The sequence below is a fragment of the Carassius carassius genome, chromosome 30, assembly GCF_963082965.1.
Source record: "Carassius carassius chromosome 30, fCarCar2.1, whole genome shotgun sequence".
Lineage (NCBI taxonomy): Eukaryota > Metazoa > Chordata > Actinopteri > Cypriniformes > Cyprinidae > Carassius > Carassius carassius.
This window is the reverse complement of record NC_081784.1, coordinates 19,437,465-19,453,548: the sequence shown is the minus strand read 5'-3', so window position 1 is coordinate 19,453,548 and position 16,084 is coordinate 19,437,465. Positions and strand designations below refer to the sequence as shown.

The following is a 16,084-nucleotide window of genomic DNA, read 5'->3' as shown; positions in this document are numbered from 1 at the left end:
TACTCCAATGAGTCAATTTTGTAGCAAGGAAAGATTTGTTACACTGGGTTTTCATAATAAGACCGCTATAAAGTCAGATAATAAGATCAAATAATTGATTTGTCATGATATAACCATTTTAACAACAAAGATGACTAACAGAACTATATATAGTTATAAAAAAAAAACCTTGGACAGTTGGTAACAAGAATTTGTTCTCAGTGTAAAACGGACACACACAAACAGAAGACACCAGCTATCAGGCCACCTTATTATAGCACACACACATGGACAGAGAATATCGACAGCTATTCCCACTACGACTAATTCACAAGCCACTCTCTCTGTCAGTTTAAATCACAGCCTCATCAATAAAGGTGAGTAGGTAAGTGTGTGTGTGTGTGTGTGAGTGAGGACCAGAGAAAATGACTGAAGAGAAGTTCATGCTAATCACAAATCTAGTTACCTTTGTGTGTGAGGAAAATAATGTGTTCAGTGTTAGGAAGAAAGTTCATTTAATCGGGTCATAAATGAACATTAACCAATAACAAAGGCAGATTTTTAACACGCTCCATGAGCACAAACACAAATCAAAAATATTATCCAAAGCAATAGTAAATGTGTAACATATCCAGGAGTCAGGACTAAACCTGCAGGAGCCAAGGTCTTATTTTAAAATGTGGAAAAAATAGAAAAAGAATGACATTGAATGACGCACATTTGCAAGATTAAAGAAATTAATCAGCAGTCTTTTAGCATCAGCTCATCCCGGCTGAGTGGCCCTCATTTGCATATCTAACAATTACAGAGGATAGTCCCTGAAAACCTGATAACCCACAACTTTGATTTTTGGGTCACGATACGGTCTCTGCCTGCGAGGCTTGTGATATTATCACTGAAAGATTTACCTGGAAACTCATTCAGAGCACCTCCAGAGGAATTCTGTGTAATAACTTGCACACTCACACACACACACACACACGCACGCACGCACACACACACACACACACACACACACATCCACCCAGAGTGCTTTGAGAAAAGGTCACTTCTGATTTGCAATTATAGTTCCGACTTCTTAGCGACCCTCTGATGGTTTTTTTCAAATCTTTAAATGTGCCGGTGGTGTTTAAAGACAGGGCACACACATGTATCATTCACAATCATATTTAATACAATTTAAAATCTTATGTAAAGAAATACTGACTACAAAAGTACATAAAGTATAAACTAACTAAACGAAACTAACTAAAAGGAAAACTAAAAATAGGTAAGCAATAATAATAGAAATTGTGCAATTACAAATGGGAAGATCTCGAAATTCTATATTCTTTAATTGCCTAAATAAATATTTGGTAACACTTTATTTTAACGACCAACTCTCACTAGTTGCTTATTTGCATGCATATCGCTAGCATATTGGCTGTTTATTAATACTTGTAAAGCACATATGCCTCATTTTGCATGATCATATTTTTGATTCCTTAATCTGACCCCATACCTAAATTTAACAACTATCTTATTAATAAGCAGCAGATGAGGAGTTAGTTCAGGGAAAACTCTGTTCACTGTAGGTTACATAGTATGAAAGTGGCCTATTTCAGACTATGCAGCTTATACAAAATAAATTAATAAAAATACAATAATGATACATAAAATAATTGAATCAAATATAAATGATACATTGTACAAATAAAATATACATGTTCAAGCTCCATAACCTTTATGCCACCCCAGGCTAATAAGGCACTTGTTAAGAACAGTACTTGAAGAATTGGATCAGAGCAATAAAAATATATCATCAGGAGCAAGTGTAGGATTGAGTGCTGTTTGCTGGGTTACGCTAGCCCTAAATTAGCCCTCTATGTCTGGTTACCATGGAGATCATAAGTAAAATACATGCTTGAAGTTAAAAGGTTAGAAGATTGCAAAACTTTAACATTCAAGACTGGGATAGGAAGTGATGTGCATGTACGCATATGAACGTGTGTTTGATTGTTGTGTGAAAGAGAGGAAAAAGTATTAGCACTTTTTATTGGATGAGAGCACTTCACTAAGCCAGATGGTGAAGAGGGTCCTTTAAAGGGCACTCACATTAGCCCTTATAAACACCTCTGCATGGTTTAAATTGGCCTCTTGAAACCCTTCAAAACCAAACCTCTTCCGTCTCTGCGGGGGCTGTAAAACCAAGGCTCTTATTCCAGCACTTTTTCTTCTTTTTAACAAATCTGACCACCATGTAATAAATCAGTTAATTAACTGGTAAAAGTACATTAACAGCACATTAAGTTTTACTAATTGACTAAACTGGAATTTGAAGTGATCAAAAACATTGGTTTATATTAGTCTATTTCAAAACCACAAGAGTAGCTTTCATTTTCAGAATTGTGTAAAATATGCTAATAGAATGACCAAATAATTGGCCAATATTTGCCAATTTTGAGTTTATGGATCGCTAAAATAATTTCAATGCTTAAATATTAGTTGATGATATTTGGATTAGTTACTTTTAGTGGCTTTTCAGCATGCATCTAAGCAAAGCAGCCATTAAAAAACAAATAATGACTAATGAAAAAAAAACCTTCTAGTGGAATTGTCCAAAAACAGCCTAATGGATGGATCTATCCAGCCTGACTGAGAGCATTCCTAGATGCTGATGTCACATTAATGGCATGGTTCTAAGCTGTGTAGAGCAGCAAGAGGCAAGGAAAGTCAATGAAATTCCACAGGTAACAAGGGAAATGCTACGGCACTGACCTCTCTGCGTCGTGAAGCCCAGCAGCTCTGTTTTATCTTCCATACGACTGCCGCCACCAGAAGCAAGGACAGGAAACAGCTACACACACACACACAAGACAAAAAGGGATATGGAAAAGAAGAGGACAATCAGCAAAGTTTTTGGGTGTTCCTGAAAACAACGAAAACCAAGAATTGACCACATTCCAATGAGCCATGCCAAGATCAAATCTCAAGCACATGTGGGGCTGTTCATGTTTTATGAATTAGAAGTAGTTTCATAGCCGCAGGTGTGCTAAAGATCAGAGCGTTGGTATCCTCATGGTAACGGGGTCAAAGCTCATGAATGCACTTCTCATGTATAGAAGAACTGGGCTGTATGTGAGGAAATCATAAATGTTTATGTTTATATTCATACCTTATAGGTGCAGGTGTGTGCAGAGCTGAAATACATTGGCTCTGGGTTCTGGGAATAGCTCACCCACACACACACACCACCAAGGCCATGAAGAGTTGGTGCAATTTATCATGGCTGAGCTGACATAACTAATGATGAGGAACCATGGCCGACCCCAGCCGCAGTTGGTATGTTACGTGTGTGTACATGCAGTGTATGAATCATATGTCTCTTCATACATGATGCATGACCACATCTGAGAGATTATCATATTTTAATCACACTTTTGCAGTTTGGGAACCAGTAAGTAATGTAACAGCGGTAACATGGCAGAATGTGTGAGAATGTGTGTATGTGACAGAAACATGGGGTGAATTTGCTATATATGGTCTACGCCACCTGCTTCCTGAATCAATAACATATTACAGCAGGTCCTCCAGAGGTGAATTAGAGCTTAGAGCCATAATCACACCCCGAACACACTCCAACCCAGTGGGTTCCATTAATTAAAAAAAAAAAAAACATTTAGATTCTAATGGGTGTGTGAGAATATCTGTGGCTTCAGAAGTTCAAAGATCAAAGACTTGAGAAATTCATATGCTTGCTTATAACCCAAGCAAAGTGCCTTACCTGAAGAACGTGACAAAGAACTGAACCAAATCCATGAAGTTACTGTGTTGAGAGAAAGCGATCTGAGGAGAAGAGAAATGGGTGTTAAATAGGGAGATAACATTCATTTTCATGCTTTTGTGTACATGCGTTTTTTCTTCTGTCTAAATAGGACATGAGTGCAAATGTCTCATTTCTGACTGTACCAATACTGCCCCCTGCTGCTATACATCTTTCTCTCTCTTCTCACACATGATCAACAGAAAAGTTGATGTTCCCGTTCCACAACAGGTCAGGATTGATATTATATGCTAAAGCCCTACTGCAGTACAACAGGTATAGAACAGAGGTTTTCAATCTTGATGCCACAGACCCCCAAATATGATCATCCTTGTGTGAGGAACCCCATCCTAAAATTTAAAAGACAGTATGTATAATTGGTATAATCCATGTATAATTTAATGTATAAAGACCCAATTTTTACTGTGAAAATTTGTTATTATATAGCATTATAACTGTGTTAAAAAGATACACACACACACAAAAGTTTTATTTATTATTATTATGTATTATCATTATTATTATTATTACTGTTTATCTATGGCTTCAGAAGTTCAAAGTAATTCAGGTGGTTAAATTAACAATTCTTTAAACCTCATACAATTGAAATACATATTTCTACAATTATTGAGATATTATTTTTAAGGTAATCCAATTAACTATGGAATCAGATTTGTGCCAAATAAAACGAACGCAACTTTTGCGAAAACGAACAAAAATATACATTGATAAATGAGAAAAACACTCTGAAAATAAAAACAATAAACTAAATAGCAAAAAAGTAACCGCGTCTTCAAATAAACTGCATTCTTTGTTGATTTCACCTTCAGCTTCACATTTGCTGAACGAAGTTTTGAATGCGATGCCAGTGTTTTCGTTTTCGCTTTCCAAGTTTTTGTTTGGGCTTCGTAGATTTACGTTCGCCATTCTGACACAAACCTCTCGTGAGGGCGGGCTTAACAGCAGCTCACTCTGATTGGCTCGTGAGATTTTGATCGGCGGCTAACTGAACCGGAAGTAGTGGCGCGGGCGCATGTGGGGAGATTAAATGGTAATAAGAGGATATTAAAGAAATGTAATGATAAAACACAGATATTTTCCACATCGGAAGAATTATAGGCTTATTCGAGATGAGTAATTGGGAGGCTCACAGAGCGTCGTCAACTTCCTCCTCGGCAGGACATTCGAGGCAGCCTGAGGTAAGTTTGTTGTAACTAATATAATAAATAGAAAAATCGAGATATAAGTGTTATTCCTGTTCATAATGCAACAGTTGGTTTTTATTTAGATTTTGCGTTACTTATATGAACTCAACTGCGTTTCTCAAAAGCATCGCGAGCTAAGATTGTTACGTTAGAGACCATTGGTGCCAAAGTAAGTTAAGTTATAACGTTACTTGGGCATATTTTTTAGGTTTAAAATGGATATGTGAAACAACGTTTCTTAATGATCTTTCTTTAATTGGAAATTGTCTTATTTTGTATTTATGTTAATGATAACGCTGTGTCATTAATCTGGTTAAGAAAACAATTCTATCTTTGTTTTTTCATGCAAAAACAAATATCTAATCCTCTTTTTTATATTACTTATCAGGACCAAAGATGTCAGTTCTCCAGGTAGGCACTGAACCAATTCATGTTGTTATGTGTATATAAAATACCAATAAATGTGCATATAATTTTTCATCTTTTATTTTTATTCATGATTATAGACTGGGTAGCTGGCATGGTTCTGAACTATTAATAAACAAACACTTTAATATATAATTCTTTCTTTCTTCCACTTTTTGCACTATCGTCATGAAGCTACTCCTTGTCATAGTAAGGATAGTATGATGTCCCCTTTCCCTTAAAGTAAAAGTGATCTCAGACTCATTTCAATGCTGTGAGTAAATAGGGCCTATGTTACATGAGTTTGGAACAATGTGAAGTAAAGTTCAGGATCATCATTCTTGACCTATTCATGTACTTGAATATAGTAAAGATTATGTAAGATCCTTTAGCTATCTATCAAACTAAACATAGTTCAGGCTTATCTTTTGTGAGATCAATGCAGTTAGTATTGTAAAACTACCTAATTGTTTCTTTTTCAGATGGTGGAGCAACTTTTTCAAGAGGAAACTATTGACAATGACACAGAGGATGATGGTGTGGTGGTGCCAGAGATCTACTGTCCTTTATCAGACCAAAAACTTACTGTCCTGCAAGGAATGATGAATCCTTTGACATCACCATTGAATGACCGGGCTCTGTATCTACAGACACTTGATCTCATCCAAAGATTGTGCTCTATTTAACATTTGACTTGTGAAAGTCATACAAGTTAGAAAAAAGGCAGAAGTTGGTTCACAGCTGAATTCTTTCTTTGAAACAATCTCCCACCTGGAATCACAATGGAGGCAGCTCTGACTGCTGGGCTTCCCCTCTCATTGTGTCCAGATGTATCTGCGGGGTTGTTCAGGCCAACACTTCATAACTATGCTGCCAATTTATCTTGATATCTTGTGCCTTCTCACTGTGTCTGTCAGCCTGTGCTTTGCCTATCTGAAGAGTCAACGTAACTTAATGTTATGGACAAATGCAATGCAAGATGTTGCACATGTTATTTATCGGCACATGAATGATTTAGATTAGAAACCATTATCTGTTGGTGTTTAAATAATCTTCTTTTGCCAGGGGTCACATTACCAAGACATTTTACTGTCTTTTATTTTCTGGTGTACAATAATTCACTAGAAAATCACTTTAAATTGCCATTCATTTATTTTGAACTAATGTTTTTTATAAAATACTGTAACAAAAGTATCTAAGACTTTGTAAACCATTGAAAAGCATGTAAAATCATTAACAAGTGTTGTTGAACAGTATCTATGAATTTTAAAAAAGAAATTAAAACTTTTGGGAAAGAACATGGTCTAGACATTCAAGTTCATTTTGAAATCTACACTAAAAGCAAGCACCATATTGCACTGCTGTTTTCATGATTTCTTTAAATTAATTAAAATCTGACAGATGTGCAGTGGGAAATGTAATGGTTTGGGTGCATGTGTTATCAAATTCAACAGTTTTTTTTAAAGGCTTGTCTCTGAAGCAGGTGCCTATGTGCTTGATGAGTCAGCCACTGCATCACCTGTGGGACAGAGAGTGCCTCCTCATCCCGAGTATCGCCATCTAGGGCAGTAAAATATACAATATGTATTTAAGACACTTAATGCCATCATATAGTACAATAATCATTCAAGACATTTGTAAACGTACAATTAGTTTATAACTAACTGCTGCTTTACAGAAGTTTACAGATAAGGTTAACCTTAGAACAAAAGGTATTAACAAAGCCGTTTTTTACCCTTTTGCTCTCGCATTTCCTGTACATTAAAGTAACTGTCAAAGGTTGGAAACATTTCATGTTTTTGAAATAAGTCACTTATGCTCGATAAGGGTACGTTTATTTAAAAGTACAGTAAAAACAAATATTGTGGCACATTTTAATTTCAAATATGTTTTCCATTTTAATCATGTAAAAAGATCTTTGCTAAAAAATACATGCAACATCCTTGAATATATAAGGCATCATCACCTTGGAATTATAAGGTTCTCGTTCACATTTTTGTCCAAATGTATTTATTCACATTTGTATTTTATGGTATACATAATCTTTGAAGGTCAATATCTCTAAGCTGATCAGAAAATTACAATTCCAAGGTGGCAAAATGTTGGGTTATAAAGAGCAATCAGGGTAACGGACTGAATCAAACTTCATAACATAATACAAATACAAAACATAAGTGCACTGCAGACATGTAAATAACAAACCTATCCTTGACAAACACTTACCAATCTAAATAAAGACCAACTGTTGCATTCTGAACAGGAATAACACTTATATCTCGATTTTTCTATTTATTATATTAGTTACAACAAACTTACCTCAGGCTGCCTCGAATGTCCTGCCGAGGAGGATGTTGACGACGCTCTGTAAGCCTCCCAATTACTCATCTCGAATAAGCCTATACTTCTTCCGATGTGGAAAATATCCGTGTTTTATCATTAATTTTCTTTAATATCCTCTTATTACCATTTAATCTCCCCACATGCGCCCGCGCCACTAAAACACTACTTCTGGTTCAATGAGCCGCCGATCAAAATCTCACGAGCCAATCAGAGTGAGCTGCTGTTAAGCCCGCCCTCACGAGAGGTTTGTGTCAGAATGGCGAACGTAAATCTGCGAAGCGCAAACAAAAACTTGGAAAGCGAAAACGAAAACACTGGCATCGCATTCAAAACTTCGTTCAGCAAACGTGAAGCTGAAAGTGAAATCAACAAAGAATGCAGTTTATTTTGAAGAAGCTGTTACTTTTTTGCTATTTAGTTTATTGTTTTTATTTTCAGAGTGTTTTTCTCATTTATCAATGTATATTTTTTGTTCGTTTTCGCAAAAGTTACATTCGTTTTATTTGGCACAAATCTGATTCCATAATTAACTGGTTATTTAGTATTTAGTAATCCAGCGTGTGAAACATGAAACAAGCCCACAATTATCTTAATGCAGGGTTTAAATTGAACCTTTCATTTCATTCCACTGAAGCAGTGAACAGTGCAATGGCTTTATATCATTCCTGTCACTCTGTTTGGGGACACAGTATTTAAGCCGTCCACCATAAGGAAGGCAGAGTCTAGGGGACACCGGAGAAGTTTCCACTTGAAAACACTGTCATTTTCTCTCCATCTTTAACCTACTTTCAAACAAGCTCACTCTTCCCTCTCCATTCCTCTATGCCAGACGTCCACAGCATGGAGGGTGAATTCACATGGAGCTCTCATTGAGCAGACGCTGTGCGCTGATACGGCCTCGCTCACACACCACAACCTCCTCATGTTCAGACGCACAGTCTCAAAGACAAACGGGGCCTGACTCACAGCACTGATACCCACACACCTTCAACATGAAACAATAGCAATCCAACTTATCACTGTCATTCACACATAACAACCTGTGTCTCAAACGGCATTCATGCGGTGTGTGTGTGCGTGACGTAAACGCTATATATAGCTCATTAGTCATGATTTAAGGGATAATGATGTGCGTACCCAAACTAAACAAGAGTGAACATTCTAATCCACCTGCCAAGGTAAGCTAAATAGTGTAAATAATGTACGTTTTATTTTGTGTGATCTGTGGAGGAAGATTAAACCTAAAAAACAAGTGTACAGCAATCAACACTGACAGAACATGAGCCTGCAGAATCAAACATTTGTTAATAACTTGACTAATAACTCTTCCAAGATGCCATTGGCTGAGGCAGAAGTTGACGTGTCGCACTACTCAAACAAACAGAGCAATGTTTTGATAGCGTGACACAGCCCTGGTGTTTACACTCCTCATCAAGTCAACCTATGAATTTATGACTTGTCTCTGAACAATAAAAGAATGAATTAGTCCAGTGACATTTTTTAAGCAGTTGAATCTCGCAAAAACCTGTCAAAAATGTGTCTAAACCTGCCTTTCCACTCTCTCCGACAAATGACAGAGCTGTGTAGAGTTTATTACTGCATACAAAATTTTCAGATCTGATCTGAGTGTGCAGAAATATGTCAACTTCTGCAGCTAGACTGTAAGCAAACCAAAATTAACAACATTTTTGCATTAAAACATTATTTATAAACACTACGTCCATAATAACTTATAATCATTACATAATTAGCTCTACAGAACCTACTATTGTTTTTTCATAATTCATCAGATCTAAAGGCGGTTATTTGTTTGTTTTGTGTGGACATTCATACTTTACTCATTTATTTTACTATGGTGAATAAGCAGAGGGTCACAGGCTACTTGCAGAATACAAACAGGGATTCAATCAAATTCTGCTTTTAAATAACATGCGCAGAGAAACTCGTCACATGAACGCTCTTATTATACTCCTGTTTAGATTCACATGCGTACACGCTTTCATTCCATTGGCCAGACACTACAGAGGCTGCACAGACTCTTTGACCACAGGCAAAAAGAAAACAAGAGGCAGAAACGGTGCCTCTTCTGAACTTTCTGATCTCTCTTATTCCTCTCAGACTCTTTTCTCACTCTCTCGAAGAGCCATGTGTTTCAACTTAACATTCCTTCTGACACTCTAAGTCTCAGCCTGCCATCTTTACAGAGCAGGTTTCGAGCACTGCGTTTTTCTCCAGCCCAAACCCTCTCGTGGTTCTCCTCTAAATGCCTGACAACAGCTCCTCTGTCCTACCACGCCGCGACCCCTCTCGCACACATTCACGCTCGGATCTGCACATACAACCTCTGTTAGATGAAACGTGGAATCCAAAGGTCAGTTAGAGAAGCGAAAGGCGAACAAGAGAGACAGTAAGGCGTTACCTGTGTGAAATTCACCCCTTCTCCATGAGTGGAGGAGAGAACGTGCTCTAGAATAGTGGACGGAAAATCAAACCCAAACTCTAAGTTCCAGCGTGCTAGCACAGGAGGATAAGTTAGATCACTTTCCAAAGTGAAGGAAGAGAGGAGGGGGAAAGGAAAAGAGGAGGAGAGGAGAAGGCGGGGGGACATGGCCTGTGTGAATTTACAGACTGTACAGACACACACAGCCGTGATATTTTTCTGTGTTGACTCAATAATATGCAGACTCCTCTCACCTGGATTTTGACTGGCCAGGTGAAGTTGCTGACATACACGTAGAAGGTAATGTTGGCATTGCTACGGAAATCAAACTTCTCGTTGGAGAAACTGTCTTTGAATTCCTTTATGTTGCTGCGGGAGACTATAGGGATTTCCTCCCCAGCTTGAGTCCCAGCTGCTCAGAATGGAGGAAATGCAGGGTTACAAGGAAGGAAGAGTGATTTTAACATTTATGATGTGCTAGCAATATATGTGTAAAACATGATTTCTGGGCTCCATACCTGCAAAGCTGGTAGCCCATGTGATGTTGAGGTTAAAGTTTTTTGAGGCATTAATAAACATGTCCAGGTCTCGATTTGGCTGAAAGAGAAATACCAAAAAAAGAAAAGAAAAAAAAAAGACAAAATATCAGAGAATCAAAGAAAAATATACCCCCATCTAAAATGTATTTTTTATAAGCCCTAACATTTTTTCATAAGCTATGAAGACATACTGCTGTATCGTTTATATCATTGCATATCAGCAGTATGATTTACAGCATCAACTAATTGATGCATTTCCATGTCTTCTGTTTGAGTGTCAACTCAGGAATTGTTATTTAAAAAAAAATAAAAAGTCATAAGTCATTAAATTTAAAGTCACTATAATATATATATATAAAAAAAGAGACATCCATGCATGCATATGTAATGTTTACAAATATTTTGATAGTGAATTTCCTAAAAATATAACTACACTATCAATCAAATGTTTGGAGTCTAAGTTTTTTTTTTTTTTCCAATTGTTTTTAAAAGTCTCTCATGTTCACCAAGGCTACATTTATTATACCAAAAACACATTGGAATATATATTCTAATATATATTATATATATTTTCTATTTTAAACATTTATATAATTTATTCCTGTGATGGCAAAGCTGAATTTTCATCAGCACTTACTCCAGTCTTTAGTGTTCATATTTTGTTAATATTTTTGTGGAAACAGTGATACATTTTTTTTGACCCATACAATGTATTGTTGGCTATTGCTACAGATATACCCCAGCGACTTAAGACTGGTTTTGTGGTCCAGGGTCACACATATACATATACATATATACAGTTCTGATCTATTGCATTTCTGCTCAATTTTAACTTAAGAATGCACCCTTGGTGAACCCCCTTGACGCTCTATTGTTTCCTCTGTTCAACAGTGAAGTGCTGAATAAATGTATGGAAAAAAAAAACTTGATTGATGACATTAACATCAGATGTCCAAATGCATGTCAATCAAATTAGTTCACTGTTTGTTGTGTTTGCAAATCAAGGTAAGATGTCAGCCTTGATTTACTGACACCTAGTTGACCATGACTGTACAAGAGAAAATTTAAAAAACAGTACTTTCTGAACAGTAAAGTCTTTTCAGCATACCGTACCTCATCTGGAGTTGCCACAAAGTTGATGGCAGTGTAGTAACGGTCGTCCTCCTGAGACAAACTGAAGGTAAACTGGTAATCTATCAGCAGAGTGTCTGTGCGTCACAGATAAAGATACAGTTGTGTGTGAGAAAGAGGAAAAGGATAAAAGATAATATTGAAAGTATTACTCAGTGAAAAAAATAAAAATCTGGACATTCACAGACTGCCTGGCATGCACAGGTTTGTGGTTTCTATCTGATTTAGTCAGATAAGGACAAATTGAGTAGTTCTGAAAATGACTCAAATAGCCACGATTGTGAACAGCCATCAGCTGCACTGACATACTCACAATAACACGTCCCCTTCAGAGGGTTGCCCTGGTAACGGTTCTCTACCTCACACCTGAGGGACCGAATCAAACAGAAGCAGAGAGTGAGAACGAGCAGAATTATAAAGAACAGTTTGATATAGACAAGACAACGATAAGTTTTCCGTCATACATTTGCCATATGACTTCTAATGGCAGAGTGGAGAAAACCTCATGTTACTGAGGCAGAAAGAGTGTGTGTGTGTGTGTGTGCGCGTGCGCACACTTACAAATGGCAGCGGTCTCCTTTGATGCCCTTGGTGGTACAGAAGCATTTGCCATTGTTGGAGTTACACATGCTGGCATGGTCGTTGCACTTACAAGCTGCAAATGACCAACACACACATACAGTTAGGACTCTATCAAACTGGCAACAAAAGCAAACTGTATTTTGGCCTGGGCTTGTGTTTAGACTTACGCTGACAGCTGCCCCCGTTGGTGGGATCGCCATAGTAACCGGAGATGCAGCTCTCGCACTGTTTGCCCGTGGTGAGGTCCTCGCATCTCTCACACACACTCGCATTGACACAAGAGCTGTGTCCGTTACACTGGCACGCTGCGGGAGAGAGGAACATGATCAACATTATCTGAAGTCAAGCTGAGATAAAAGTAGCTTTGTCAGTTATTTAAGGCTTCTATATACAGTGGGTATAGAAAATAATCACTCAGATTAAAATATTCACATATTGTTGCTTTGCAGACTGAAATGAAGATGGACACAGTGTGTTTTACACCTGATTGGGTTTAAAAAAAAAATTTAGGAGGGGTGATCCTTTTTCCAACCCTAGTCGTCCTGTGGGTGTTCTATCTTTCACTTGGATGTTATAAGTTGCACTGAGTAAATACAGCAGGATAAAATAAACTGTGTCTGTCTTCATTTCAGGCTGCAAAGTAACAAAATGGGAATATTTTAAGGGGATGGGGGGGGTTTCTATACTCACTGTACATTGTAATAATACAATTTTCTCTAAAATGTATTTAAAAGGTTATTTCAACATTCACAATAGTCACAATATTTAAATTAAGAATTGAATGATCAAGGCATGTTTTCCAGTTGTTGTTTTTTTTCAATTATATTTAATCATTTAAATTTATACTATCTTAAACATTTTAGTAGAAGACATATAATATCAATTGTGAGGGTATATAAGATTTATTTTTTATGTTTATGAAAGAAGGCTGCATTTATTTAAAAAATACAGCAAAAAACAGTCATATTGTGAAACATCATTCCAATTTGAAATAGTTTATTTCTATTTTAATATATTTAAAAATGTATTATATTCCTGGGATGGCATTACTCCACTTTAGAAATTATTCGAAAATGCTGAAATTTTGTTTTTGTATTACCGATGTTAAAACAAAAAAGAAAAGAAAAATCACTGCAATATTCACAATGTTGCTTAATTTTAAACGTATATTATGTTTTACGTATATTAGCGTCAGGAGACATTTTGTTATCCAACTCAAATAAAGCGTCACAATATTCATTCATACTCACAATAAACTCAACCAGTATAGAACAACTTTTATAAGTCACTTGAGTCATACCTGGGCACTGGATAAAGGACCAGTTGTAGCTGCCCTCAATTGGGCACAAGCTCACGTTGAGCATTGGCTGAGGTGCGGGAATGAGGGAGGGGCCTGAAGAGGAAGGGGCGTGGAACAGTGTTTGAATTGGACCGCGGTAAGAGCCCTCAATACACTGGCCCCGTCCTGTATTGCTGGGATCAGTGCACCACCCACAGCCAGGCTGGTCCAAACAGTGACCACAGGTCTTGTAGCCAGAACAATTCTCTGCTACAATACAAAAAACACACCCGTTTATCAAATGGATCATGCAGAGCAACCACCTCAAAGTGAACCCTTGACAGTGAAGTTATTATTAGTATATTCATCTCAATTGATTTTATATCAGTTGTAAAGGCTGCTTTGTCTGCTACAAGTCAATAAACAGAAGACATGCAAATGTTCAATCTTTGATTTACAAAGAGAAAACAAGACACAGGCTGCTAGGCATGAATCTGTTAAATGAGAGTCAGACGTACGTGGGCAGCTGTTCATGGTGTACCACTCCATGCACTGGCCGTAGGGGAAGGATGCCACATAAGCATTAGAGTCCACGCACTGCCTCATGTTACTGCACCACATGCACTCTGAGCTCCCGCTAGTGCACTCACTACAGGAAGAGCGCAGGGCACAGGGCGTCCGGCACTGCTTCACACTGTGATTCGCTGCAGGAATGAGAGAGGCAGAAAGAAAGAATGGAGAAAAAAAAGCCACAAGAGTGGAGTCCTTTAAAGATTCTCATAATTTGATAAGCAATAGAAAATATGGTTCAACTGCCTTTATAAAAAAGGGGGTTATAACAGGTTAAAAGGACTGATAACATATTATATATATATATACACACACACACACACATTCTAAATTCCTGTTTAAAAAATATTTAATATTTACCTTTTTTAAATTATATTTTATCATATATTGTCTATTCGTGTCATTATTATTTAAGGTTATTTAAAAACCTTGTTGTTGTTGTTGTTATTCTTATTATGCTATATTAAAAAATATATATTTATGAAATATTAAAACAATAAGAATATAATTAAAAAAGAAATTATATCAAATATGCAAAAAAATAAAATATATATATATTTATATATAATATATATAAAATATATATATATATATATATATATATATATATATATATATATATATATATATATATATATATATATATATATATATATATATATATATACATATACACACACACACACATATATATAAAAACAGGAATTTATATAATATACAGTAATATAATATTTTTGAAGTTGCACACTTGCACATTACTCACTGACAAAAGTTCTGTTAATAAGACAAGCGAGCAGTAGATAATGCTCTGTGTGTGTGTGTGTGTGTGTGTGTGTTCATGTGCATCTTTCCTACTTGGTCGTTCACACAGACTCCCATTCACAGAGTTGACGCAGGTCGCCGCCTTTAGTCCGTTAAAAGTGGGCTCAGCCAGGTACCCACAAAAACCAGCGTCGCTGGGCTCGCCCGGCAGCCACTGCAGCGTGGAGTTGGTGAAGGGGGACATGTCCTCCCAGCACCAGTAGGAGACATTGATCTTCCTCAGACCCACCCACGGAGTGATCACTGCATTTGACTGCAGCACACAAACCAAGTAATATTCAATTCAGTTTAATGTGTAAAGAGTTTTACAAAAACTAGTGCCTCACACCCCCCAGGTGATAAAGTCGAGAAATCACCACATGTCATAAGGAAAAAAAGACTGTGAAAGTGTGCCGCAGTCTCACTTGCAATGATCTGTTATGCATCTCTTTGAGGACGAACTGGACTTTCTTCTGCGTAGTGAGGGATGCCAGCACCGCCTGGTGACTGCGGCATGCCAGTTTAGCGTTGTCATACGAGTCCTTGGCTGTGATCAGCTTTAGACACGAGTTCCCCACCAGGTGCCAACTCTCCCCACAGATATTCCCTAAAACACAAACATGGCGCAATCATCAGGGATCCAGATTAACATATGACAAACACGGCAGTTGTGACATTGAGTTTTAATGACGAGCGAAGGCCTTTGAAATAACAAAATAATAATAATAGTGATATTATTATTATTATTGATGGACAGACCATTTGAAATAATTAATAACATTACTACACCATGCTGTCCCAACAATACATTTAATTCATCATGTAAATCATCATGTTTTGCTATTGCTTTTGTAACAGATTATAATAATATAATATGATAAAATAGAATATTAAATAATACAATAGATATTACTATTATTTATGATGGCCTTTTACAAAAATAACTTATAAATAAACAAAACAATTAATAACAACATTAATAGTGATATTATCCCAACAATATTATATATT

The 16,084-nt window shown here is 36.8% G+C and overlaps 1 protein-coding gene across 1 annotated transcript in view; it reads right to left on the bottom strand.

The window, feature by feature from the left end:
- Positions 1–16,084, bottom strand: part of LOC132110836 (attractin-like) — a 62,957-nt gene that overhangs the window by 13,177 nt on the left and 33,696 nt on the right. Inside the window, exons 15-26 of the mRNA XM_059517843.1 lie at positions 15,499–15,680; positions 15,128–15,347; positions 14,221–14,406; positions 13,724–13,972; positions 12,591–12,728; positions 12,403–12,496; positions 12,155–12,207; positions 11,824–11,918; positions 10,690–10,768; positions 10,426–10,583; positions 3,743–3,804; positions 2,737–2,815 (exon numbers count right to left, since the gene is read on the bottom strand). Coding sequence (XP_059373826.1) covers positions 2,737–2,815; positions 3,743–3,804; positions 10,426–10,583; positions 10,690–10,768; positions 11,824–11,918; positions 12,155–12,207; positions 12,403–12,496; positions 12,591–12,728; positions 13,724–13,972; positions 14,221–14,406; positions 15,128–15,347; positions 15,499–15,680 — 1,595 coding nt within the window. The remainder of the gene's footprint in view (positions 1–2,736; positions 2,816–3,742; positions 3,805–10,425; positions 10,584–10,689; positions 10,769–11,823; positions 11,919–12,154; positions 12,208–12,402; positions 12,497–12,590; positions 12,729–13,723; positions 13,973–14,220; positions 14,407–15,127; positions 15,348–15,498; positions 15,681–16,084) is intronic.